The sequence below is a fragment of the Ascaphus truei genome, chromosome 7, assembly GCF_040206685.1.
Source record: "Ascaphus truei isolate aAscTru1 chromosome 7, aAscTru1.hap1, whole genome shotgun sequence".
In the NCBI taxonomy this organism is placed as follows: Eukaryota; Metazoa; Chordata; class Amphibia; order Anura; family Ascaphidae; genus Ascaphus; species Ascaphus truei.
Window position 1 is genome coordinate 41,339,394 of NC_134489.1, and position 27,325 is coordinate 41,366,718.

Here is a 27,325-nt window from a genome sequence, read left to right on the forward strand (position 1 = left end):
CAGAGGGGGCGGGGGAGGTGACAGAGGGGGCGGGGGAGGTGACAGAGGGGACGGGGAGCTGTCCGAGTGCACAGGCAGGCAGCAGGAGTGGTGAGTGCTATATGCAGGTGGGTGTGTGACCCACAAGAGGAAACCCCACTATTCCACTCAGGACATTAAGGGACCCGCTGTATGGAATGGGCGTAATGTCAGGGCCGGCTACTAACGCGGTATTGGGAGACTTGTGACTTCCCGAAGTCGGGCTCCTCTGAAGTCTGATGAGACTGCTTTACACTGAGAGACTGTTCTCCGGTAAGAACCAAGGGTGAGAGAGAGACTGCCTCCCCAGCGGGAGTGTGTGTGAGAGAGACTACCTTCCCAGCGGGTGTGAGAGAGGGAGAGACTGCCTTCCCAGCGGGTGTGAGAGAGAGAGAGAGACTGCCTTCCCAGCGGGTGTGAGAGAGGGAGAGACTGCCTTCCCAGCGGGTGTGAGAGAGGGAGAGACTGCCTTCCCCGCGGGTGTGAGAGAGAGAGAGACTGCCTTCCCCGCGGGTGTGAGAGAGAGAAAGGCTGCCTTCCCAGCGGGTTTGAGAGTGAGGCTGCCTTCCCAGCGGGTGTGAGAAAGAGAGACTTCCCAGCGAGTGTGAGAGAGAGAGACTGCCTTCCCAGCGGGTGTGAGAGAGAGAGACTGCCTTCCCAGCGAGTGTGAGAGAGAGAGACTGCCTTCCCAGCGGGTGTGAGAGAGAGAGACTGCCTTCCCAGCGGGTGTGAGAGAGAGAGACTGCCTTCCCAGCGGGTGTGAGAGAGAGAGAGACTGCCTTCCCAGCGGGTGTGAGAGAGACTGCTTTCCCAGCGGGTGTGAGAGAGAGAGACTGCCTTCCCAGCGGGTGTGAGAGAGAGAGGCTGCCTTCCCAGCGGGTGTGAGAGAGAGAGAGGCTGCCTTCCCAGCGGGTGTGAGAGAGAGAGACTGCCTTCCCAGCGGGTGTGAGAGAGAGAGAGACTGCCTTCCCAGCGGGTGTGAGAGAGAGAGACTGCCTTCCCAGCGGGTGTGAGAGAGAGAGACTGCCTTCCCAGCGGGTGAGAAAGAGAGAGAGACTGCCTTCCCAGCGGGTGTGAGAGAGAGAGACTGCCTTCCCCGCGGGTGTGAGAGAGAGAGACTGCCTTCCCCGCGGGTATGAGAGAGAGAGAGACTGCCTTCCACGCGGGTGTGAGAGAGAGAGACTGCCTTCCCAGCGGGTGTGAGAGAGAGACTGCCTTCCCAGCGGGTGTGAGAGAGAGAGACTACCTTCCCAGCTGGTGAGAGAGAGAGAATGCCTTCCCAGCGGGTGAGAGAGAGAGACTGCCTTCCCAGCGGGTGAGAGAAAGAGACTGCCTTCCCAGCGGGTGAGAGAGAGAGACTGCCTTCCCAGCGGGTGAGAGAGAGAGGGAGAGACTGCCTTCCCAGCGGGTGAGAGAGAGAGAGACTGCCTTCCCAGCGGGTGAGAGAGAGACTGCCTTCCCAGCGGGTGAGAGAGAGACTGCCTTCCCAGCGGGTGTGAGAGAGAGAGAGAGACTGCCTTCCCAGCGGGTGTGAGAGAGAGAGAGAGACTGCCTTCCCAACGGGTGTGAGAGAGAGAGAGACTGCCTTCCCAACGGGTGTGAGAGAGAGAGAGACTGCCTTCCCAGCGGGTGTGAGAGAGAGACTGCCTTCCCAGCGGGTGTGAGAGAGAGAGAGACTGCCTTCCCAGCGGGTGTGAGAGAGAGAGAGACTGCCTTCCCAGTGTGTGAGAGAGAGAGACTGCCTTCCCAGCGGGTGTGAGAGAGAGACTGCATTCCCAGCGGGTGTGAGAGAGAGAGAGACTGCCTTCCCAGCGGGTGTGAGAGAGAGACTGCCTTCCCAGCGGGTGTGAGAGAGAGAGGCTGCCTTCCCAGCGGGTGTGAGAGAGGGACTGCCTTCCCCGCGGGTGTGAGAGAGAGAGACTGCCTTCCCAGCGGGTGTGAGAGAGAGACTGCCTTCCCAGCAGGTGTGAGAGAGAGAGACTGCCTTCCCAGTGGGTGAGAGAGAGAATGCCTTCCCAGCGGGTGAGAGAGAGAGAGAGAGAGACTGCCTTCCCAGCGGGTGAGAGAGAGAGAGAGAGACTGCCTTCCCAGCGGGTGAGAGAGAGAGACTGCCTTCCCAGCGGGTGAGAGAGAGAGAGAGACTGCCTTCCCAGCGGGTGAGAGAGAGAGAGAGACTGCCTTCCCAGCGGGTGAGAGAGAGAGAGAGAGACTGCCTTCCCAGCGGGAGTGCGCGTGAGAGAGAGCGCGAGACTGCCTTCCCAGATGAATGGGGAAGATAATCAAGCCAAAGGAATGTATCAGTTTTACAGCCGTGCAGTGAGACCTGGTGTGGACATGGTTAAATACATGAAGAGATACCTGGGGGGGTGTTACTGTGACCTTATAATAACGTAGTATACCTGAATATTGCATGCTGACCACACCTCAAACAACCCATCTCGACCCCCATTCAATAACTGTGCCCGGTGATACCTATATATACCCTGGGTGATAACCATATATTGTTATTGTCTTCCTATCCAAGAAAAAAGAAATGACTATCTTCTGGTATATGGGCTCGCGGTGACACCGGCAGAGGTCCCCACCCATTCTTGATCTGGATATTGCTGTATGACCTATCAAGGTGTTTTCCTCGCAGGACCATCTAACCAGCTGGGACGTTCCACCATTCCACCATTCCACAACGCCTCCCTAACAGGGACAATCTGGCTTGCGCCACAAATTGCGACCCCGCTATTGAGGACCAGGCCGGTAAAGAGCCAGGGCACCGGACCCCCAGCAGAGATCAGAATCGCCCTTGCGAAGAGAAGCCTGGGTCTCTCCACCACTTCAAAGACAAGGCTGGGACAGCCATATGCAAGCAGAGCCCCTGACCCCTCCCCACGAATAGCAGCAGTGGGGGCCAAAGAGGCAGGTATCAGTCACTGGATACTGGGGGCCCCTGGATAGTGCCGGCCGGAGACTTGGGGCCCCTGTGGCCCTTGGCCATTAAGCATTTATTGGTTCATCTTGGAGCCCCTGGACATGGCAAAGTGGTTTAAGGAGCTTCCCTTGACCCTGAAGAATGTTTCAGAAAGAGCGAAGCCAGGCGCCAAAACTCTTCCCAAAGCTGGAGCATCTCGCAAGAACTCCTGCACGGATTCAGCTGGGCCCCCGGGGGCCACAGTGAAAAATCGGAAGAATTCCTCCTCGGACGTGCAGGGCAGAGGTATGAAGGAGACCCGGTTATCCCGGGAGAGCCTCCAAGGCCTACTGCCCGGCAAGAGCAGGAAGAACTCTAGGGATGAGGCTGGTGGGCTCCGGGCACCTAAGGGCCACAGCACCTACATTAACCGCCTCATCAAAGTGGACCCAAGCCTGCAGGAGAAGAACGGCAAGAACTTCCAAGAAGCGGAGGAGCATCCGGACCAGGGTCTGGAACCAGAGCGGGGAACCAAGGAAGATACGGTGAGTCCAAATTGGCACCAGTGAGAGGGGGGGACCCCATGCCCTGGCTTTAGGCATCTGTACTTCAGACTTGTCTTCAAGACGCCCCCCCCCCCCCCCAACAGGTCAGGTTTTCAGGATATCCCTGCTTCAGCACAGATGGCTGTCGAAGAGCCTGCTTCAGCTCAGATGGTTGACTGAGCCATGCACCTTACCAGTCTCCATACATTCCTAGGTTGCAGCAAGCACACTTTGTTTTGCTGAAGCAGGGATGTCCTGAAAACCTGACCCTGAGTTGAGTTAATTGTGCAAGTCGTTAAAATCCCCAAACGTTTTTATTTGTACAATTTTTCAATTCCACTCGGCTTCTTGGGGGGAAAATAAATAAATAACATTTTCATCTTTTAAAAAAAAAAAAAAAAAAAAAAAAAATTTTGTTGGGTGAGAGAGCTTGTGACTAAATCCGTTTTCTCGCCCGCTCCCTCGCAGATCATTATCCTGGAGGATTACGCTGACCCCTACGATGCCAAAAGCACCAAGGGGCAGCGAGACGCGGAGCGGGTCGGAGAGAACGACGGTTACATGGAACCGTACGATGCCCAGCAGATGATCACAGGTACGGAGTCGGCTGTGTGTACATGCTGGGATCCGTCGCCCTGCGCAGAGGCACATACTTGGTGATAGACGTTTTTTTTTTTTTTTTAAATCTAGCAAGTTATTCCTAGAAACCGTCGGGTAGATCAGCATCCCTGGGCCCCCAAAGTCTGCCTGTTCCCCTATATGTTGTAAAAACTCAAGACCCTATAAGACCCTCGGCTTCCTGTTAATGTTTAGGATCGCCAAATGTCAATCCCAAGAAGTGTTGAATTCCGTTACTGGAGTAGCCCCTAGCACCTCTGTTTGGGGTCTATTCCACACAGCTACCAACCTTTCTAGGAAGACGTACGTCCTCACATTTCCCCTGAGCCTCTCGGCCCCCTCCCCATGTTTTGCAGCGGCTTTCTGTGAACTAGACTTTGCTCCTGAAACCATTGATGTGTATCCCCCCCAAACTGTAAGTCTTAAGCAGATCATTCAGCACACAAACATTAACCCCTGTGCAGCCAGAGCGACCTGTAATGCATTGCTCTCTGGCAGGAGAGGGGTTAAGGATTCCGGCCGCTCTGCCTCTCACTGGTGAGTTTGGGCGCAGGTCAGCGTTGGTAACCCTGTAGTTTGAGCTGTGTCTGCACACACCCTTCCCAAGCCCTGCTCCTTATCTGTTCTCCCAGCAGGAAACTCCCGCACCGAGCTTCCTGCCCCAGCGCCCCAGGGAGGGGACAGGCTTCCCCACCCCCCTCCCCCTCATGTGGGGACTTTTCCCAAAAAGCTGTAAATGTAATCCTCACTGCATTAAAGAAACGGTACATGACGACAAGCCTCGGGGGTTACAGGCCCTGCAGGCAGAGGAAGCGTTTATGGGGCGACTGGCCCAACTTATTGGGTATAGGTTTGGGGAATTCGTATCAGAGGGATTTTAAACCCACGAGATTAGGGAGGTTACTGTGCCGACAGATTTGAGGTCAAGAAGTTAGAGTTGGAGTGAGGGTTACGGGGTTCAGATAACAGGGACACGGGGAGAGAGTTGCTATATAAGGTGCCCAAGAAAGATCATAAATCTGATTTGTGGTATCAGAGTTGTGTACAGGGCACACAGATTGGTGTGTGTGTCACAGTATTGTGTAGGCCTGCACACCTATGCTAGGATGGTGCGAGGTGCACAAGCAGGGTCGCCACCACTCCGGGTTTCACCCGGAGACTACGGGTTTCGGCCTCGTATCTCCGGGCTACGGGTTTACCAAGTAAACCTCCGGCGGGCGGCGTCTCCCGGCATCTTCATCCCGCAACTCTTCTCAATATGGCGCCTCGTTGCCCGGCCAACTGGAACGCTACGTGACGTATCCACATCACCTGACGCCTGTTGCCAAGACAACAGGACGCTACGTGACGTCATGACGCAGCGTGGTGCCTCGCGTGACGCCTATGCGCCATGAGGCGTCCTGTTGTCATGACAACGCGTGCCATGTGACGCTTCACAGCCATATTGAGAAGAGTTGAAGGGGGAAGATGCCGGGAGACGCGGCGGAAGGTAAACGCGGCATTTAAAAAAATAAATTCTCCAAGTTGGCCTTCAGTAGAAGGTGGCAACCCTGCGCCCGAGACAGCGTCCGTAACCCGCAAACACGGACCCAACACTCCACTTTATCAGAGAAGAAATGTATTCTAGTGAGATCGGCGTTTCCCCAGAGAGTTTCTACTGGCGACCGAAACGTCACTCTCACTGTAAGGCCGCGCTTATAGTGCGGGCGACAGCGATGCAGCGTCGCGTCAAAACAAATGCATTGCCGTCGTCGCGTGCGCTTATAGTAAGCGCGACGCAGCGACGGCTTGGTCGCGATCGCTGGAAGCCATCTCAATTTGATTATTCCGGCGACCGCAGCCTGACGTCGCCGGCACAATAAGCGCGGCCTGACGCACACAGTGAAGGAGGATGGCACTGATATGGTCCCGGCCTTTAAAGTGGGTGCACCTGTTCTGAATGCCGGCGTCTGCTCCTTGTGACCTTGGGCAAGTCGCTTTATATCCCTGTGCCTCAGGCACCACAATTGGACTGTAAGCTCTTTGGGGCAGAGACATCCTGGGCCTGGGGGTGTGTGTGGTGTTTTGTTTCATACATGCACAGTATTCTATGCATAGGATACCTGTCCTGCTGCAGTCTGAGGCTTCTGAGCCCTGTTGGTTGATGTCACACAGAGCTGGGTCGGAGGAGGGGTTTCTCTTGGCCCCTGTGTTCTGCCCCGGTATCAGTGGGCCTGGGTGTGACTTCCTCTGTCTGCTTCCTGCCTCTCAGGCTCACTTCCTCTTGTACTCGACTCTTTGGGCTGACAGGAAGGATCCGATGGCAGCTAACAGGATGGGCCCTGTTGCCATGGCGCCAGGAGAATAGGATAGCCAGGTGTCCAGGCTCCAGCGCAGGCCGGGGAGGGGGTATTGGAAGCCCTACCTTACCCCGTTATATTATTCTGCATGATTATACCATTATATTCCATTCCCGCCCCCTATCACAGACTTCACTGCCAAAACCTCAAGTCGTTTTCTATTCTGGGGAATAAATGTTAAAAATAAACTAATAATAAATATGGTGCCCATTAAAAATGTCCGCCATGTTCTAGCGTACTATAAAGATGGCATGTACTTTCCTTCATAAAGTCTGGTCCAATGTTGGTTCTCGAAGTTGCCATTATCCATGTAAATGACTATTCAGAGCCATAATGGTCTGGGCTTAAAGTTAAAAGAATAAACAAGGATTGGATGGCTGATCTCCTCGTGACATGGAGTTGCGGTGGCATGGCTGATCTCCTGGTAGCATTGCTGATCCCCGGGTGGCATGGATTTGGGGTGGCATGGCTGATCTCCTGCTAGCATGGCTGATCCCCTGGTGGCATGGATTTGGGGTGGCATGGCTGATCTCCTGGTAGCATGGCTGATCCCCTGGTGGCATGGATTTGGGGTGGCATGGCTGATCTCCTGGTAGCATGGCTGATCCCCTGGTGGCATGGATTTGGGGTGGCATGGCTGATCACCTGGTAGCATGGCTGATCTCCTGGTGGCATGGCTGATCTCCTGGTGGCATGGCTGATCTCCTGGTAGCATGGCTGATCTCCTGGTGGCATGGCTGATCTCCTGGTGGCATAGCTGATCTCCTGGTGGCATGGCTGATCTCCTGGTGGCATGGCTGATCTCCTGGTGGCATGGATTTGGGGTGGCATGGCTGATCTCCTGGTGACGGTGTAGGTGGAGTGTCTCTCTTATAATCACGTCACAGCCAGCATGTATATATCTCTATAGAAGAAAGCTGTTGATGGAGCACGTCACTGGTTCACCCTCTTACAGCATCTCCCCCCCCCCCCCTTTAATTCCATAGGATAATCATTTTATAGGTATTGCCACCATCTGACTTCTGGGATGTCACTCTTACAGATCAGGATCTCCTTACCCACTTGGACCCGGTGTTGACTATAGTAGTCACTCTCCTTAATAAAGAAAAAGAAACCTGGCGCCAAATAATCAATGGAAAGTCCTGTATTCCTCATGGGGTCCGCACACTTGCTCGACAGGCCATGCAATGAAAAAAACACAAACAAACAAAGATCATAGTGCAACACTGTAGGGTTAAACAGTTCTACGCTATAAATCACATAAGACAGTGAGAAACCTAGCAACACTTAAAAATACTATTTATTAAAAGGGGCTATGCCATAAAATGGTATTGACAAATACAGAGAACCGCAGGTCATCCGGGATAGAAAAATTGGAGCCCTACTTACAACGAGCAAGGCATAAACACGCGTTGTTAGGAACGCGTCCTCTAGGCGCTGATGATATCCTTGCAGAGTTAGTATCTCTGCTCCGCCGCGACTCAAGTCCAAAACCGCCCTTCTTCAGGAAGAATTTAAGGACAATAATGAATTACTAACTCTTGAACCTGTGGTCAAAAAAAGAATGCTCCAGATTAAAAAAAGCGTTGTGATCACTCTGGGTCTATGGCGTCGGCGCTCTGCTCACACGCAGCCGAAGATAGTAGCTGCAGGCACTTGGCTTTCCCAGGTCTCACAGGTCCCACTGGTGAGTCTCCCTTCCGGGTGGGACCTGGGGGGGAACACGTGGGGGAACGGAGCTTAACGGGGGGGAACCGAGCTGGGAAGGGGGGGGCAAATAAAGCTAGGAACGGGGGAGGGGAGCGGAGACAGAGGGGGAGCGGGAAAATGTACTCCCGGGCAACGCCGGGTATATCAGCTAGTATGTATATATATATATATATATATATATATATGACACACACACACACACAAAGATAAGTGTAGGTAGGGTGATTCTGCAATGATTATTAAAGATGAAATCCCCCCAAAAGTCCTAATGGCCAAAAAACACCTTTTTATAAACCATTTAATAATCTAGTAGTCTTCCTTTAAATGAATGGAACAGTGTAAAATATGAGACCTGGCTTCTTTTATTTGTCTGGAAATGAGATACAAATTGCATTTATTAGGTGCTTTTGAATGGGGAAGTGTTTGTCAATCTAGCGTTTTATTTACTGCCATCCCACCCTGTCCTTATCAGAGAGCCGATAAAGATAAGGGGGGAGAGGGGGGCTGTGCCTGGGCAAACTGTTGTTGAACACATAGGGACATGAGACGAAAGGGAGCAGCCCAAGGAAATCAAATCCTTCCCAAATCTCACCTCATCTCATACTTCTAGGTGTCGGAGGCATCAATCGCCCAAATGTGACCCCCTTAAACATGTCACGTTGGTCCTAGGCAGGAGTGACCCCTTAAACATGACACTGGGATGTGCACTTAAGTCCTGGGAGGCAGTAACCCTATAACACTGAGGGGAAGCTGGTTAGGAATCCCCACAATAATACTGCAAGTAATACGAATAATAGCCCAGTGTTGTATTACTGGGGAACCCGTTTCTGACTCCTCCCATGACCGCCTAACTAAAGGGTTCTGATCTGGCTCATATCTCTCGGTGTTCTCAGAGATTCGTCACAGGGGGCCCAAGGACCCCCTCATCACAGAGCTCCTCCTGCTGGAGCTGGGCTCGTCCTGCGAGGTGAAGGCGGAGGTCAAAAGGCGGGGGTCCCAGGAGCTGCTGGGGAAGCCCCCTCAGCTGTACGATACCCCGTACGAGCCCCCCGAGGCTGCAGGGGAGGGGGAGGCGCAGGAGAGGAAGCCCCGGGCGGCAGACGGGACGCGGCCTGAGAATGACGAGAGACCGGCGGGGGAGTACGAGCAGCCCTGGGAGTGGAAGAAGGAGCATATTGTGAGAGCGCTGTCAGGTGAGGGGGGGGGGGGGCAGAGATGGTGCGAGGGGGTGATGGGGGCAGGGACAGTGTGAGGGGAGCGGGAAAGGAGGGACGGCGTGAGGGGAGCGGGGAAGGAGGGACGGCGTGAGGGGAGCGGGGAAGGAGGGACGGTGTGAGGGGAGGAGGGACGGCGTGAGGGGAGCGGGGAAGGAGGGACGGTGTGAGGGGAGCGGGGAAGGAGGGACGGTGTGAGGGGAGCGGGGAAGGAGGGACGGCGTGAGGGGAGCGGGGAAGGAGGGACGGCGTGAGGGGAGCGGGGAAGGAGGGATGGTGTGAGGGGAGCGGGAAAGGAGGGACGGTGTGAGGGGAGCGGGAAAGGAGGGACGGTGTGAGGGGAGCGGGAAAGGAGGGACGGCGTGAGGGGAGCGGGAAAGGAGGGACGGTGTGAGGGGAGCGGGGAAGGAGGGACGGTGTGAGGGGAGCGGGGAAGGAGGGACGGTGTGAGGGGAGCGGGGAAGGAGGGACGGTGTGAGGGGAGCGGGGAAGGAGGGACGGTGTGAGGGGAGCGGGGAAGGAGGGACGGTGTGAGGGGAGCGGGGAAGGAGGGACGGTGTGAGGGGAGCGGGGAAGAAGGGACGGTGTGGGGAGCGGGGAAGGAGGGACGGTGTGAGTGCAGGAGGGACGGTGTGAGGGGAGTGGGGAAGGAGGGACGGTGTGAGGGGAGCGGGGAAGGAGGGACGGTGTGAGGGGAGCGGGGAAGGAGGGACGGTGTGAGGGGAGCGGGGAAGGAGGGACGGTGTGAGGGCAGGAGGGACGGTGTGAGGGGAGCGGGGAAGGAGGGACGGTGTGAGGGGAGCGGGGAAGGAGGGACGGTGTGAGGGGAGCGGGGAAGGAGGGACGGTGTGAGGGGAGCGGGGAAGGAGGGACGGTGTGAGGGGAGCGGGGAAGGAGGGACGGTGTGAGGGCAGGAGGGACGGTGTGAGGGGAGCGGGGAAGGAGGGACGGTGTGAGGGGAGCGGGGAAGGAGGGACGGTGTGAGGGGAGCGGGGAAGGAGGGACGGTGTGAGGGTAGCGGGGAAGGAGGGACGGGGTGAGGGGAGCGGGGAAGGAGGGGAGCGGGGAAGGAGGGACGGTGTGAGGGGAGCGGGGAAGGAGGGACGGTGTGAGGGGAGCGGGGAAGGAGGGACGGTGTGAGGGGAGCGGGGAAGGAGGGACGGTGTGAGGGGAGTGGGGAAGGAGGGACGGTGTGAGGGGAGCGGGGAAGGAGGGACGGTGTGAGGGGAGCGGGGAAGGAGGGACGGTGTGAGGGGAGCGATGAAGGAGGGACGGTGTGAGGGGAGCGGGGAAGGAGGGACGGTGTGAGGGGAGCGGGGAAGGAGGGACGGTGTGAGGGGAGCGGGGAAGGAGGGACGGGGTGAGGGGAGCGGGGAAGGAGGGACGGTGTGAGGGGAGCGGGGAAGGAGGGGAGCGGGGAAGGAGGGGAGCGGGGAAGGAGGGACGGTGTGAGGGGAGCGGGGAAGGAGGGACGGTGTGAGGGGAGCGGGGAAGGAGGGACGGTGTGAGGGGAGCAGGGAAGGAGGGACGGGGTGAGGGGAGCGGGGAAGGAGGGACGGCGTGAGGGGAGCGGGGAAGGAGGGACGGCGTGAGGGGAGCGGGGAAGGAGGGGAGCGGGGAAGGAGGGACGGTGTGAGGGGAGCGGGGAAGGAGGGACGGTGTGAGGGGAGCGGGGAAGGAGGGACGGTGTGAGGGGAGCGGGGAAGGAGGGGAGCGGGGAAGGAGGGGAGCGGGGAAGGAGGGGAGCGGGGAAGGAGGGACGGCGTGAGGGGAGCGGGGAAGGAGGGACGGTGTGAGGGGAGCGGGGAAGGAGGGACGGGGTGAGGGGAGCGGGGAAGGAGGGACGGTGTGAGGGGAGCGGGGAAGGAGGGGAGCGGGGAAGGAGGGGAGCGGGGAAGGAGGGACGGTGTGAGGGGAGCGGGGAAGGAGGGACGGTGTGAGGGGAGCGGGGAAGGAGGGACGGTGTGAGGGGAGCAGGGAAGGAGGGACGGGGTGAGGGGAGCGGGGAAGGAGGGACGGCGTGAGGGGAGCGGGGAAGGAGGGACGGCGTGAGGGGAGCGGGGAAGGAGGGGAGCGGGGAAGGAGGGACGGTGTGAGGGGAGCGGGGAAGGAGGGACGGTGTGAGGGGAGCGGGGAAGGAGGGACGGTGTGAGGGGAGCGGGGAAGGAGGGGAGCGGGGAAGGAGGGGAGCGGGGAAGGAGGGGAGCGGGGAAGGAGGGACGGCGTGAGGGGAGCGGGGAAGGAGGGACGGTGTGAGGGGAGCGGGGAAGGAGGGACGGGGTGAGGGGAGCGGGGAAGGAGGGACGGCGTGAGGGGAGCGGGGAAGGAGGGACGGCGTGAGGGGAGCGGGGAAGGAGGGGAGCGGGGAAGGAGGGACGGTGTGAGGGGAGCGGGGAAGGAGGGACGGTGTGAGGGGAGCGGGGAAGGAGGGACGGTGTGAGGGGAGCGGGGAAGGAGGGACGGCGTGAGGGGAGCGGGGAAGGAGGGACGGTGTGAGGGGAGCGGGGAAGGAGGGACGGTGTGAGGGGAGCGGGGAAGGAGGGACGGTGTGAGGGGAGCGGGGAAGGAGGGGAGCGGGGAAGGAGGGACGGTGTGGGGAGCGGGGAAGGAGGGACGGCGTGAGGGGAGCGGGGAAGGAGGGACGGCGTGAGGGGAGCGGGGAAGGAGGGACGGTGTGAGGGGAGCGGGGAAGGAGGGACGGCGTGAGGGGAGCGGGGAAGGAGGGACGGCGTGAGGGGAGCGGGGAAGGAGGGACGGCGTGAGGGGAGCGGGGAAGGAGGGGAGCGGGGAAGGAGGGACGGTGTGAGGGGAGCGGGGAAGGAGGGACGGCGTGAGGGGAGCGGGGAAGGAGGGACGGCGTGAGGGGAGCGGGGAAGGAGGGACGGGGTGAGGGGAGCGGGGAAGGAGGGACGGCGTGAGGGGAGCGGGAAGGAGGGACGGCGTGAGGGGAGCGGGGAAGGAGGGACGGCGTGAGGGGAGCGGGGAAGGAGGGACGGCGTGAGGGGAGCGGGGAAGGAGGGACGGCGTGAGGGGAGCGGGAAGGAGGGACGGTGTGAGGGGAGCGGGGAAGGAGGGACGCTGTGAGGGGAGCGGGGAAGGAGGGACGGTGTGAGGGGAGCGGGGAAGGAGGGATGGTGTGAGGGGAGCGGGGAAGGAGGGATGGCGTGAGGGGAGCGGGGAAGGAGGGACGGCGTGAGGGGAGCGGGGAAGGAGGGACGGCGTGAGGGGAGCGGGGAAGGAGGGACGGCGTGAGGGGAGCGGGGAAGGAGGGACGGCGTGAGGGGAGCGGGGAAGGAGGGACGGCGTGAGGGGAGCGGGGAAGGAGGGACGGCGTGAGGGGAGCGGGGAAGGAGGGACGGCGTGAGGGGAGCGGGGAAGGAGGGACGGCGTGAGGGGAGCGGGGAAGGAGGGACGGCGTGAGGGGAGCGGGGAAGGAGGGACGGCGTGAGGGGAGCGGGGAAGGATGGACGGCGTGAGGGGAGCGGGGAAGGAGGGACGGCGTGAGGGGAGCGGGGAAGGAGGGACGGCGTGAGGGGAGCGGGGAAGGAGGGACGTGTGAGGGGAGCGGGGAAGGAGGGACGGCGTGAGGGGAGCGGGGAAGGAGGGACGGCGTGAGGGGAGCGGGGAAGGAGGGGAGCGGGGAAGGAGGGACGGCGTGAGGGGAGCGGGGAAGGAGGGACGGCGTGAGGGGAGCGGGGAAGGAGGGACTGTGTGAGGGGAGCGGGGAAGGATGGACGGTGTGGGGGGAGCGGGGAAGGAGGGACGGTGTGAGGGGAGCGGTGAAGGAAGGAGGGACGGTGTGAGGGGAGCGGTGAAGGAAGGAGGGACGGTGTGAGGGGAGCGGGGAAGGAGGGACGGTGTGAGGGGAGGTGGGAAGGAGGGACGGTGTGAGGGGAGCGGGGAAGGAGGGACGGCGTGAGGGGAGCGGGGAAGGAGGGACGGTGTGAGGGGAGCGGGGAAGGAGGGACGGGGTGAGGGGAGCGGGGAAGGAGGGACGGTGTGAGGGGAGCGGGGAAGGAGGGGAGCGGGGAAGGAGGGGAGCGGGGAAGGAGGGGAGCGGGGAAGGAGGGACGGTGTGAGGGGAGCGGGGAAGGAGGGACGGTGTGAGGGGAGCGGGGAAGGAGGGACGGTGTGAGGGGAGCAGGGAAGGAGGGACGGGGTGAGGGGAGCGGGGAAGGAGGGACGGTGTGAGGGGAGCGGGGAAGGAGGGACGGGGTGAGGGGAGCGGGGAAGGAGGGACGGTGTGAGGGGAGCGGGGAAGGAGGGGAGCGGGGAAGGAGGGACGGTGTGAGGGGAGCGGGGAAGGAGGGACGGTGTGAGGGGAGCGGGGAAGGAGGGACGGTGTGAGGGGAGCAGGGAAGGAGGGACGGGGTGAGGGGAGCGGGGAAGGAGGGACGGCGTGAGGGGAGCGGGGAAGGAGGGACGGCGTGAGGGGAGCGGGGAAGGAGGGGAGCGGGGAAGGAGGGACGGTGTGAGGGGAGCGGGGAAGGAGGGACGGTGTGAGGGGAGCGGGGAAGGAGGGACGGTGTGAGGGGAGCGGGGAAGGAGGGGAGCGGGGAAGGAGGGGAGCGGGGAAGGAGGGGAGCGGGGAAGGAGGGACGGCGTGAGGGGAGCGGGGAAGGAGGGACGGTGTGAGGGGAGCGGGGAAGGAGGGACGGGGTGAGGGGAGCGGGGAAGGAGGGACGGCGTGAGGGGAGCGGGGAAGGAGGGACGGCGTGAGGGGAGCGGGGAAGGAGGGGAGCGGGGAAGGAGGGACGGTGTGAGGGGAGCGGGGAAGGAGGGACGGTGTGAGGGGAGCGGGGAAGGAGGGACGGTGTGAGGGGAGCGGGGAAGGAGGGACGGCGTGAGGGGAGCGGGGAAGGAGGGACGGTGTGAGGGGAGCGGGGAAGGAGGGACGGTGTGAGGGGAGCGGGGAAGGAGGGACGGTGTGAGGGGAGCGGGGAAGGAGGGGAGCGGGGAAGGAGGGACGGTGTGGGGAGCGGGGAAGGAGGGACGGCGTGAGGGGAGCGGGGAAGGAGGGACGGCGTGAGGGGAGCGGGGAAGGAGGGACGGTGTGAGGGGAGCGGGGAAGGAGGGACGGCGTGAGGGGAGCGGGGAAGGAGGGACGGCGTGAGGGGAGCGGGGAAGGAGGGACGGTGTGAGGGGAGCGGGGAAGGAGGGGAGCGGGGAAGGAGGGACGGTGTGAGGGGAGCGGGGAAGGAGGGACGGCGTGAGGGGAGCGGGGAAGGAGGGACGGCGTGAGGGGAGCGGGGAAGGAGGGACGGTGTGAGGGGAGCGGGGAAGGAGGGACGGCGTGAGGGGAGCGGGGAAGGAGGGACGGCGTGAGGGGAGCGGGGAAGGAGGGACGGTGTGAGGGGAGCGGGGAAGGAGGGGAGCGGGGAAGGAGGGACGGTGTGAGGGGAGCGGGGAAGGAGGGACGGCGTGAGGGGAGCGGGGAAGGAGGGACGGCGTGAGGGGAGCGGGGAAGGAGGGACGGGGTGAGGGGAGCGGGGAAGGAGGGACGGCGTGAGGGGAGCGGGAAGGAGGGACGGCGTGAGGGGAGCGGGGAAGGAGGGACGGCGTGAGGGGAGCGGGGAAGGAGGGACGGCGTGAGGGGAGCGGGGAAGGAGGGACGGCGTGAGGGGAGCGGGGAAGGAGGGACGGCGTGAGGGGAGCGGGGAAGGAGGGACGCTGTGAGGGGAGCGGGGAAGGAGGGACGGTGTGAGGGGAGCGGGGAAGGAGGGATGGTGTGAGGGGAGCGGGGAAGGAGGGATGGTGTGAGGGGAGCGGGGAAGGAGGGACGGCGTGAGGGGAGCGGGGAAGGAGGGACGGCGTGAGGGGAGCGGGGAAGGAGGGACGGCGTGAGGGGAGCGGGGAAGGAGGGACGGCGTGAGGGGAGCGGGGAAGGAGGGACGGCGTGAGGGGAGCGGGGAAGGAGGGACGGCGTGAGGGGAGCGGGGAAGGAGGGACGGCGTGAGGGGAGCGGGGAAGGAGGGACGGCGTGAGGGGAGCGGGGAAGGAGGGACGGCGTGAGGGGAGCGGGGAAGGAGGGACGGCGTGAGGGGAGCGGGGAAGGAGGGACGGCGTGAGGGGAGCGGGGAAGGAGGGACGGCGTGAGGGGAGCGGGGAAGGAGGGACGGCGTGAGGGGAGCGGGGAAGGAGGGACGTGTGAGGGGAGCGGGGAAGGAGGGACGGCGTGAGGGGAGCGGGGAAGGAGGGACGGCGTGAGGGGAGCGGGGAAGGAGGGGAGCGGGGAAGGAGGGACGGCGTGAGGGGAGCGGGGAAGGAGGGACGGCGTGAGGGGAGCGGGGAAGGAGGGACTGTGTGAGGGGAGCGGGGAAGGATGGACGGTGTGGGGGGAGCGGGGAAGGAGGGACGGTGTGAGGGGAGCGGGGAAGGAGGGACGGTGTGAGGGGAGCGGTGAAGGAAGGAGGGACGGTGTGAGGGGAGCGGGGAAGGAGGGACGGTGTGAGGGGAGGTGGGAAGGAGGGACGGTGTGAGGGGAGCGGGGAAGGAGGGACGGCGTGAGGGGAGCGGGGAAGGAGGGACGGTGTGAGGGGAGCGGGGAAGGAGGGACGGTGTGAGGGGAGCGGGGAAGGAGGGACGGTGTGAGGAGCGGGGAAGGAGGGACGGTGTGAGGGGAGCGGGGAAGGTGGGACGGTGTGAGGGGAGCGGGGAAGGAGGGACGGTGTGAGAGGAGCGGGGAAGGAGGGACGGTGTGAGGGGAGGAGGGACGGTGTGAGGGGAGGAGGGACGGTGAGAGGTTGAGCAGAGTGGGGGATGGTGTAAGGAAGGGGGGGGGTGCAGAGTGGGTCAGAAGGATTTTGGGCAGGTAATGGTGCTTCCTTGTATCGCTGTGTTGGGGGGGAGAGTAATATCTCATCCTTGCATTATACACGTGTGTTGTATCCTCCCCGCCCTGCAGTGCAGTTTGAGAGCAGCACGGAGCGGCCGCCCGGTAAGGAGGAGCCCGGGAAGCTTCACCAGCGGCAGAAGAGCTGGACACAGAAGATCCTGAAGCAGCCAGAGCAGAGCGACAAGGTGGATCCCAGCGTTCCCTTGGAAAAGCAGAGGTACGGTCCGGCCACGCTTACATCCACCATGGGGACTGCACATCTGTGCATGTGTCGTCACTGTGTGAGTTATGGAGACTGTGATGGCAGATACAATAGATTTGTTCAAAAAAGGTTGGACATCTTTTTAGATGGGAAAGGTATACAGGGATATACCAAATAAGTAACATGGGAAGGATGTTGATCCAGGGATTAATCCGATTGCCAATTCTTGGAGTCGGGAAGGAATTTGTTTCCCCCTTATGAGATCTGTTGTCTAAATTTCGCAGAGGTTGAAGTTGATGGACGCATGTCCGTTTTTTTTTCTTTTCTTCCCCAACCTCATCTATTATGTATTGTCAAATGTGTGTAGTAACACTTCAGTGTATGTCTGGCTCCCTCTCCTGGCTGCAGCTGGTACCACGGAGCGGTGACGCGCGCTGAGGCAGAGAGCCGCCTGCAGTCGTGTCGAGACGCCAGCTATCTACTGCGCAACAGCGAGTCTGGGAACAGCAAGTACTCCATCGCCCTGAAGTGAGTGATAAAGGGGCAGAGAGGGACATAGGTGGGGTCTATGGGATATGGGGGCTTCGGCTGAACAACCATGACCACGACAAATGGGCAGTCTTTAAAACATTGTTAGAAAAGCACACTTATCAGTGTATACCCTTGGGCAATAAGTATAAAAGAAATAAGTCAAAACCAATGTGGCTAAATAAACAGGTAGGGGAGGAAATGGACAAGAAGAGGAAGGCGTTTAGATTCTTTAAGTCAGAAGGGACGGAGACATCGTATCAGAATTATAAGGAATGTAACAAAAATTGCAAAAGGGCAATCAAATGAGCAAAAATGGATAAGGAAAAAAGGATTGCAATAGAAAGTAAGGTCAACCCTAAAAAATTCTTTAAGTACCTTAATAACAAAAAAATGAGAAAAGAAAATATAGGACCCTTTCAGTGGGAGATGGGTAGGCAGATTATTGGAGATAAGGAAAATGCAGAGGTATTAAACAAATTCTTTGCCTCTGTGTTTACCAGGGAAGAATGAAGTTCAATAGTAGCGCCACAGGAGGAAACCGCAACCTCCATATTAATGAACTGAGGAAGAAGTTCATAAGCGACTTGAAACAATTAGAGTAAATAAGGCACCTGGCCCCGATGGCATACATCCAAGAATTGTCAAAGAGTTAAGCTCAGTAATATCCAAACCATTATATTTAATATTCAAGGACTCCATTTCCACAGGCTCAGTACCACAAGATTGGTGTAAAGCAGATGTGGTGCCTATATTTAAAAAGGGAGCTAGATCACAACCGGGGAATTACAGACCTGTAAGCCTGACTTCAATAGTGGGGAAACTACTTGAAGGTTTAATACGGGATAATATTCAGGAATACCTAATGGAAAATATAATTATTAGTAATAGTCCGCATGGATTTATGAAAGATAGATCATGCCAAACTAAACTTATTTGTTTCTTTGAGGAGGTAAGTAGGAATTTAGATCAAGGTAATGCAATTAATATGGTCTACTGAGATTTTGCAAAGGCGTTTGATACAGTTTCACACAAGAGGTTGGTGTACAAAATAAAGAAAATTGGACTCAGTAATAATATATGCACCTGGATTGAAAACTGGTTAAAGGACAGACAAGGAGGGTTGTCATAAATGGAACTTTTTCAGGCTGGGCTAAAGTTGTGAGTGGAGTACCTCAGGGATCGGTACTGGGACCCCTGCTTTTTAACTTGTTTATTAATGACCTTGAGGTTGGCATTGAGAGCAAAGTCTCCATCTTTGCTGATGATACTAAATTGTGTAAGGTTGTAGAATCAGAGCAGGATGTAATTTCTCTTCAGAAGGACTTGGAGAGACTGGAAACGTGGGCAGGTAAATGGCAGATGAGGTTTAATACAGATAAATGTAAGGTTATGCATTTGAGATGCAAGAATAAAAAGGCGACTTACAAATTAAATGGAGATATATTGGGGGAATCCTTGATGGAGAAGGATTTAGGAGTGCTTGTAGACAGCAGGCTTGGCAATCGTGCCCAAAGTCATGCAGTAACTGCAAAGGCAAACAAGATCTTATCTTGCACCAAAGGGCAATGGATGGAAGGGAAGTAAACATAATTATGCCCCTTTACAAAGCATTAGTAAGATCACACCTTGAATATGGAGTACAATTTTGGGCACCAATCCTAAGAAAAGACATTATGGAACTAGAGAGAGTCCAGAGAAGAGCCACCAAATTAATAAAGGGGATGGACAATCTAACTTGTGAGGAGAGACTAGCTAAATTAGATTTATTTACATTAGAAAAGAGGCGTCTAAGAGGGGATATGATAACTATATACAAATATATTCTGGGACAATACAAGGAGCTTTCAAAAGAACTGTTCATCCCACGGGCAGTACAAAGGACTCGGGGCCATCCCTTAAGGGTGGAGGAAAAGAGATTTCACCAGCAACAAAGGAAAGGGTTCTTTACAGTAAGGGCAGTTAAAATGTGGAATTCATTACCCATGGAGACTGTGATGGCAGATACAATAGATTTGTTCAAAAAAAAGGTCATCTTTTTAGATAGGAAAGGTATACAGGGATATACCAAATAAGTATACATGGGAAATATGTTGATCCAGGGATTAATCCGATTGCCAATTCTTGGAGTCAGGAAGGAATTTATTTTTCCCCTTATGAGATATCATTGGATGATATGACACTGGGGTTTTTTGTTTGCCTTCCTCTGGATCAATTAGTAAGTACGGATATAGGATAAAGTATCTGTTGTCTAAATGTAGCATAGGTTGAACTTGATGGACCTATGTCTTTTTCAACCTCATCTACTATGTAACTATGTAACCAGTATATTGGGGGTGGGTAGGAGCCACCGTAGATAAAACCTGGCAGCGCCCTCACCCCTCACTCGCCCTCACCCCTCACTCGCCCTCACCCCTCACTCGCCCTCACCCCTCTCTCGCCCTCACTCTGTCTCCACAGGACCAGCCAGGGCTGCGTTCACATCATCGTGGCCCAAACCAAGGACAACAAGTTCACGCTGAACCAGACGGGCGGCGTGTTCAGCAGCATCCCTGAGGTGGTGCATTATTACGCCAGCCAAAAGCTGCCCTTCAAGGGCGCCGAGCACATGAGTCTCCTGTACCCTGTGTACAGCAAGCAGCACTGAGTCCCGTGCTACAGGCGTCTGTAAACCTTTTTAGGTGGACAGACCTCTTTAGCAGCTCCTGTTACCGGTCATCTGCCTCTCTGCACGGCTCGTCTTTTAACAATGGCCATGGGTTATTCTCTCCTCTCTCTCTCTCCTCTCTCTCTCCTCTCTCTCTCGTCCTCCTCTCTCCTCTCTCTCTCTCCCCTCTTTTTCCCTTTTCTCCCGGGCTCTGCCCCAGACTGTCCATTCCTCCTGGCCCCTTCTCAGCCTAATCCCATATAAGAACCGCTGGATGGACACCATAGAACAGTGAGCGGTGTGGTGTGTACCCCCTCCCAGGAAGGGGGAGATCAGGATCTCGCTGCAGACACTACCTCCCACAGTAGAAGTGTGTTCATACATACATAGGATGCTCTGGTGTTGTAGCATTGTGACAATGTAACAAGAGACACAGGGCTGTGAATGGGTTAGGGTTTGTCCTGTAACTGTATAACACAATGTATCTGCTTTCATGAGAACTAGCAGCTCCGTGTACTGTATATACAGCCGGTGACTGGATGTAACCTCTTTCTGTACAGAACTGTATCTGAAACACCACACAAAGTTGTGTGTACCGTATATATAAATAAACAGTGTGTGTGTATACAATATGCACAATGTATCTCAAATAGGAAGCCCATTTCTCTTGTGTGTATCCTTTGAACGGAGTTATAACACACTGCACAACACTTTCAAACAACATGTGGGTAACAAATGTAAAATCTGTTTTGATCTGTTAACCATTACGTGTCCACTGCTTGCTCAATGTCCATCCACATGGAGAATAGCCTTTGCTTACATCACCAGCAGAGGGCGCTGGTATTCAGTGTATTTTACTGATGCTGTTACTGTAACGCTCATCCTCAATAAAATAGATATGTATTCACATGTATTGTAAATGTATATATGCACATAAATGTGTATACATGCGTGTATACACTGATATCCATGTGTACAAGCATACAGATACATTTAGATCAGGGAGTCTCAAACTCAGTCCTCAAGGGCCAGCAACGGGCCAGGTTTTATGGCGATCCCTGCTTCAGCACAGGTAGCTCAGTCACCTGCCTGTGCTGAAGCAGGGATTTCCATAAAACCTGGCCTGTTCGTGACGGTTGGGGAATGAGTGTAAGACCCCTGATTTAGACATTAGTCACATCCAGTATGCACATGTATAGGTTTCTGCAGTCGGAATAGTGGTGATGTGTAGAAATGACATTTCTCGTGCTAGAGACTCGTTGGGTTTTCACAGCACTGACCGGTGAAAGCGGGTGCCCCCCCCCCCTGTCCCCCCCCCCCCCCCCACCCCCCTCCAAAAAACATTATTCCCTGAGAAAACAGGTCGCCAATTAAAGCTAGTAAAACTCGGACACAGCCAATGACTGCTCCCCCGGTGAGAGATTCTGCGCCGCTCCCCCGCCCCCTCCCCCGGTGAGAGATTCTGCGCCGCTCCCCCCCCCCCCCCCCCCCCCCCGGTGAGAGATTCTGCGCCGCTCCCCCCCCACCCCCCCCCCCCTGGTGACAGATTCTGCGCCGCTCCCCCCCGGTGAGATATTCTGCGCCGCTCCCCCCCCCCCTGGTGAGAGATTCTGCGCTGCTCCCCCCCCCCTGGGTGAGAGATTCTGCGCCGCTCCCCCCCCCCCGGTGAGAGATTCTGCGCCGCTCCCCCCCCCCCCCCCCCCCCCGGGGAGAGATTCTGCGCCGCTCCCCTCCCCCCCCCCCCGCCCCGGTGAGAGATTCTGTGCTTCTGAAAAACAATCCTTTTCCAGACTCCTTGCACTTTGCTTGTCCCCTCCTGTCCCTTTCCTGACTCGCTCTCTGCTGTCTCTCTGCAGCCTCTCCCTGTGGGTGCTGTTTGGTGGAAGATCTCTGTTTGCTCTTCCTGCACCCGCAGCTGCCGGGAGCCTGGGAGATGTCATGTGTTGCCTGGTTCTGCTGTGCTTGAGGTCATGGGAACGTATAAGCACTCGGCCACTAAGCTGGAAAATGTAAAACGGCAATTTCGCCGAGCAGCATATCCTGAAAATAAAGTTTAAGCGCTGTGTCGTATACCAGTATCGCTCTCATTTTAACCCCCGTGCTGCCAGGGGGCTCTGCAGTGCATTGGGCTAATGGCAAAACCCCAGTATTTAGTTACTAGATGCTGGCGTGGACATTGCACTTCCAGTGTGCCACGGGACAGAGGCGTGGACATTGCACTTCCAGTGTGCCACGGGACAGAGGCGTGGAGATTGCACTTCCAGTGTGCCACGGGACAGAGGCGTGGAGATTGCACTTCCAGTGTGCCACGGGACAGAGGCGTGGACATTGCACTTCCAGTGTGCCACGGGACAGAGGCGTGGACAGGAGCAGTCTACAAAATCGCAATTTAATAGGACCTGCAAAAAGTGCGTTTCCAAAAGCTGCACAATTTCATAAGAAAGTCTATGGATTGGATAAAAATGGTAAATTGTACCAAAAAAAACCTGCCTTTTTTTCTAAGTGGGACTGAAACTTTAACCACAGCTGTTTGTGGCTTCAACTTTTGTTTATTTGATTTGGAACAATATTTTACCCGTAAGACAGTGAGCGTTCTCTCTCCTTGTCATGGACGGACTTTAATATGAAGGAGACGCAGCTGGTGGTGGGTGCGGAGGCAGACAGCGTGTGTCCTGCAGCATGGAATGGGCTTGCATGGTCATCCTCTGCTCAATATACAAGGTCATACAGACCTGTACTTCCAGCTGAGTGAGGCGACCGATGACATCACCCGTCGCCACCCGCGAAAGTTATCATTTAACTTTCAGCGACGGTGTCATTGATTGGTTCAGCGACAGTCTCTAAAAAAAATCAAATTTATCCCGCTTCCAAATTTTTGGTCGCTCCGTCGCGCTTACTATAAGCGCTCGCGACGGAGCGAATTGTTTTGGAGCGACGTCCCGTCGGCGTCACTATAAGCGCTGCCTTACTATGCTCACCCCGTCAGTGTGCGAGATGCCAGCAATGCATCGGATCTGGCACTGAACGGGTTAATCTTGCTGGGAACGCTGGAAGAAGTTTCTGTGTCTAAAAATAACGTTTGCTTGAAGAGTTCCTCTTCATAACTTCTCTTTCTGCTGTTAGAAGCAGAAGCGAGGGTGCTGACTCCACTCCCTGAGCACACTACACGCCTGTGTGCGGCACTTGTACAATTACTGGCACAGCAGTGCTGGCGATACACAACACCGCCAAACATATGGCAGGTTCCTCAATCTGCGGCTAGAACAGCAAGTACCAGGCCGGCCAACTGCAGTCCTCGAGCCACCAACTGGTCACGTGTCCATAGGGCTACTAAACATCCTGTATATATGGGATTGTCCCTTATTCCAGCGGTGCGCAATCTGGGGGGCGGGAGATTTTTCTGGGGGGGCGCGGGCGGTTGCAGAGGTCCTTCTCTCTTCCCCACGGCAGATAAATTAAATGCCGGGGGATCGCGTGAGGCGTCTGCAACTTCACTTACCTTGATTCTGAAGGCTGCTATGACGCGTCGACCTAACGCGGTTTCAAATTACGTCGTGATGCCATGTGACGTCACATGACCGTCGCCATGGCAACACGCTGTCAAATGACGCCGCGGGGCATGTGGCGTGACATCACGGGACCCCGGCCATCATTTGACGCCGACACAAGAGGTGAGGGGGGCACAAGCACGGGGGTGGGGGAGAAGGCAAGGGGGGCGCAACTCTAATACTTTGCGCACCCCTGCCTTATTTTATTGACTTGTTCTAGAAACGTCTCTCGGGACGCATCATTGTCCCGTATTTTAGCGCCTTGGCGTGACATGTCTGAACTTGATTGTCATGAAATCAGTCCTAAAAATGTAATAGATTTCTCCGTGATTGTAATCGTTCCCTTTCCCGATAGATGTCACCGTACTAAATTATTAAAATAATAACGTTAGGACACTGCCTGGTCATCGCCTAATAACCTGACCTCGTTAGTTCAGCGCGTCTTTCCCCGCCCGTCAAGCACCGAGAGGAGAAACGCCAAGGCATACAGCGGTCACGCGGGAGAGACCATCCAGCTCCGAGCGTTTGCAAATCATTCATCCCTCATTATGATGTCACTTTCACACTGGATTTCCCCGTCCCATATTATAAAAACGTAAATGTGGCAACCCTGGGTTTACAGGATATCCCTGCTTCAGCACAGGTGGCCCAATCAGAATGACTGAGCCACTGATTGAGCCAGCCGTGCTGAAGACCTGTTGGTGGCCCTTGGGTTTTCAGGATATCCCTGCTTCAGCACAGTTGGCCCAGTCGTTTTGACTGAGCTACTGTTTGAGACACCTGTGCTGAAGCAGGGATATCCTGACTCGAGTTGGCCAGTCCTGCTTTGGTCTTCCCTGATGCGTTTTATGATGTGGATCAGTGGTCCCACACCAGGTCTATTATGGGCTAACCAATGCACGTGCTAATTTGCATATGCATATAATATTGGGGGGGGGGGGGGGTTTCCTCAGGCACGGAAACTGTCTCATTGCCCTAAGGAGAGGTATGAGACCCGCCCATGCAGTCCATGCTGCATTTTAGTAACCCTTCCTTGCACAATCTCATGTCCTTCTGGACATACGGTCCCCAGAGCTGAACTCCATCCTCCCGCCGAGGTCTCACCAAGGATCTATAATGAGCCATTACTTACTCTCTTTTTAAAACCCCTCCCTTTCCAATGCAGCATCTTTTTGGGGAGCAAGGAGTTAATAAGGGCGCTGCGTGCCTGGAAGGGGGGAAGCCGGCCTATAGGATGCAGCGATGTAAGGGCCTGCGGTTTCCTCTCTGGTGTCGGCATGTTGTAAACCAAAAGTGAGACGCTGGGAGAGGGCAGAGTGTGTGATCCGTGGTGTGACCATAGATACTGACCTAAAAACCCTGACTGTCATAGCAAAACACACACACGCTGACCTAAAGGTGCGCATACTAATTAACACACAGTGCATGGACACAACTGACCACGCCACTACCCTGACTCATTGCACTCCCCAATCACACTCTGATCTGGATACACACTCACATTTAGCATGTGACACAAATTACTTCTGGGCAAGCTACCTGCCTATCTGAACAAGCTCCTCGCCCCTACCACACGCAGCACTTATCATCTGAGATCTGACTCCAAAAGACTGTTCATGGTCCCAAGGTTCAGCAAAGTATCCGGCCGCTCCTCCTCTTACCGTGCACCCCAAAACTGGAACAACCTACCGGAGATTCTCACATCCACCCCCAGTCTAAGTTCTTTAAAAACTAAAGTGGTCTCACATTTTAATCTTGTCTGTAACTGTTACATACGCCTATAATATATATGTAACGGTCAGACACCCACCCAATCTCACATTGGCCCCTGTGGTCTACTGGCCCCCCATTACATGTCTGTGTATGTTGTGGTGCACCTGCTGGCTTACAGGACTCCTGAGTCTCCCGCTGGTTGGTATAGGGGAATATCACCATGACAGGCGTCTGAGGTAGTGTCTCTGAGTCCTACTCACATTCGATGCAGCGCCTCCACCCCATCAGGATCTCTGCTGCCGCAGGGGGATGTATCTGATGGGGAACTCCTCTGTGGTACCTCATTCTGCAGAATGACTCCACACTCACACAGAAGGGATGTAGTTAACAAGGGCATCTTTATTTGCATCTGATTAGGCAGACTGCCCCTCATCGCGGTCGTACTCAGCCACTCATCTTGTTGAGGTACCCCCTTCAGAAGGTTCCTCCGCTCTCAATAGAGTTGGCTCACCTCTCCCTTAAGGGAGATCACCATCTGTGTCAGGTCCATGAACACAGTGTGTAGTCAGCTAGCACTTGAATCTGACAGCCTTGAACTGCTGCAGACACTCCTTCTTAACACTAGGTTTCCACCTAGACTCAACAACCTTGAACCCCTAACTTTTGGCAGTGCTGTGTCTTATATAGACTCAGAAAACAGACACACCTCTGTGTCACTAACAGTGGACACAGAGCATGTTGTCACTTCCCTTGCTACATATGACACCTCACCAGGATGTGAGGGCAAACCTCCATGATTGTTGCTGGCAACCCTGCATACTTACCAGGTTTACTGCCAGCATGAGAAAGAGATGTACACAATTTTTACACATGGCTACATATATATTATCTCTTACTGTGCATGCAATGTCTTGTATATAATGTATACCCTGTTCACTTGTGTAACTATGTATTGTAACCATGCATTTGTCATCTTAACTCTATGCCCAGGACATACAGATGCAGCGGCCATTATTTTAACAAATCACTGCGCCGTTTTCGTGTGCGCTGCTGTACTCCACGCGGCCAGTCGCCCCAGGCACACGTGTTTATCGCGGTTGCTTTGTTTGAATTTCATGGATTGTTTGCAATTAAATGCCATGAAATGAATGAATTGTTATGTGTACAGTACTGTGCTACTGTGTCAATTTCAGGTGTTTAAAAGCCTGGACACTAAAATGCCATTTTCTGCACTCGCGTTTTAAGGCAGGAGGGGGCGGTACGGTTGGAAGAAATCCCGCGCCATGACATGGGTATTCCGAGGTATACACCGCGTGATTTGTTAAAATAATGGCCGTTGCATCTGTACTTGGAAACGAGAGGTAACTCTCACTGTATTACTTCCTGGTAACACATTTTATAAATAAACTAGCTGAGAGACCCGGCAGGTAGTATTATTTATAAATCGTGGAACAATAGGTGACTGTTTGTTGTAAAGGTTGGATAATAATATTGAAAAGAAAGATGGAAGAAAATGTAATACGATGTTGTATAAAAATGGTTTATTGTAACCACACCACAGTACAATGTATATTTTGGTGCCATAAGTGATGTAAAAATCTGAGTCGTGTGTCCTGCTAGGGTGTGAGGCGGCGGGTGGCGCGTGGGTTGTGAGTGCTGTGTGCGAGTGGGGGTCCTGCTAGGGTGTGAGGCGGCGGGTGGTGCGTGGGTTGTGAGTGCTGTCTGTGAGTGGGGGTCCTGCTAGGGTGTGAGGCGGCGGGTGGCGCGTGGGTTGTGAGTGCTGTGTGTGAGTGGGGGTCCTGCAAGGGTGTGAGGCGGCGGCGGCTGGCGCGTGGGTTGTGAGTGCTGTCTGTGAGTGGGGGGTCCTGCTAGGGTGTGAGGCGGTGGGTCAGTGATGTCGGTGCGTAGGGGCGGGAGGCAGCAGGTGTGTGTGGCGGCAGGTATGTGTCGAGTGTGGCGGGTGTCTGTTGAGTGCGTGCAGCGGCTGTGAGGCGGTGGGTGAAAGGCAGAGACGGCCGGAGTAAGGGCGGGTGAAAGGCAGAGGCGGGGTGGGGAGGCGGTAAGGCGGGCATGAAGGCGAAGGGCGGCGGGAAGGGGAGGAGGGGGGCAAGGGGTGGAGAAGGGGGGCAAGGGGTGGAGAAGGGGGGCAAGGGGTGGAGGAGGGGGGCAAGGGGTGGAGGAGGGGGGCAAGGGGTGGAGGAGGGGGGCAAGGGGTGGAGGAGGGGGGCAAGGGGTGGAGGAGGGGGGCAAGGGGTGGAGGAGGGGGGGAAGGGTTAGAGGAGGGGGGGGAAGGGTTAGAGGAGGGGGGGAAGGGTTAGAGGAGGGGGGGGAAGGGTTAGAGGAGGGGGGGGAAGGGTTAGAGGAGGGGGGGGAAGGGTTAGAGGAGGGGGGGGAAGGGTTAGAGGAGGGGGGGGAAGGGTTAGAGGAGGGGGGGGAAGGGTTAGAGGAGGGGGGGAAGGGTTAGAGGAGGGGGGGGAAGGGTTAGAGGAGGGGGGGGAAGGGTTAG

General features: G+C 56.6%; 1 protein-coding gene across 4 annotated transcripts; it reads left to right on the forward strand.

Annotated features, from left to right (window-relative positions):
• Positions 1–48: 48 nt before the first annotated feature.
• Positions 49–20,208, forward strand: SHE (Src homology 2 domain containing E). 4 transcript variants are annotated; one of them, XM_075607938.1, is made up of 7 exons: positions 49–90; positions 2,543–3,465; positions 3,934–4,060; positions 9,026–9,325; positions 16,251–16,398; positions 16,792–16,911; positions 19,372–20,208. In XM_075607938.1, exons 2-7 carry the CDS (start codon positions 3,043–3,045, stop codon positions 19,556–19,558), a joined length of 1,305 nt encoding a protein of 434 aa, XP_075464053.1. In that variant the 5' UTR covers positions 49–90; positions 2,543–3,042; the 3' UTR covers positions 19,559–20,208. The 4 variants fall into 4 exon arrangements, with proteins under 4 accessions (XP_075464053.1, XP_075464052.1, XP_075464055.1 ...); XM_075607937.1 differs by having other exon boundaries at positions 53–291; XM_075607940.1 differs by having other exon boundaries at positions 53–291; positions 2,657–3,465.
• Positions 20,209–27,325: the final 7,117 nt, after the last annotated feature.

Excerpts from the sequence above, each read along its gene's own strand:
- SHE (XM_075607938.1), top strand. The coding sequence starts at position 3,043 with ATGGCAAAGTGGTTTAAGGAGCTTCCCTTGACCCTGAAGAATGTTTCA. Across the intron at positions 9,326-16,250 it reads TATTGTGAGAGCGCTGTCAG|TGCAGTTTGAGAGCAGCACG; the intron begins GTGAGGGGGGGG and ends CCCGCCCTGCAG. Across the intron at positions 16,399-16,791 it reads GTTCCCTTGGAAAAGCAGAG|CTGGTACCACGGAGCGGTGA; the intron begins GTACGGTCCGGC and ends TCCTGGCTGCAG.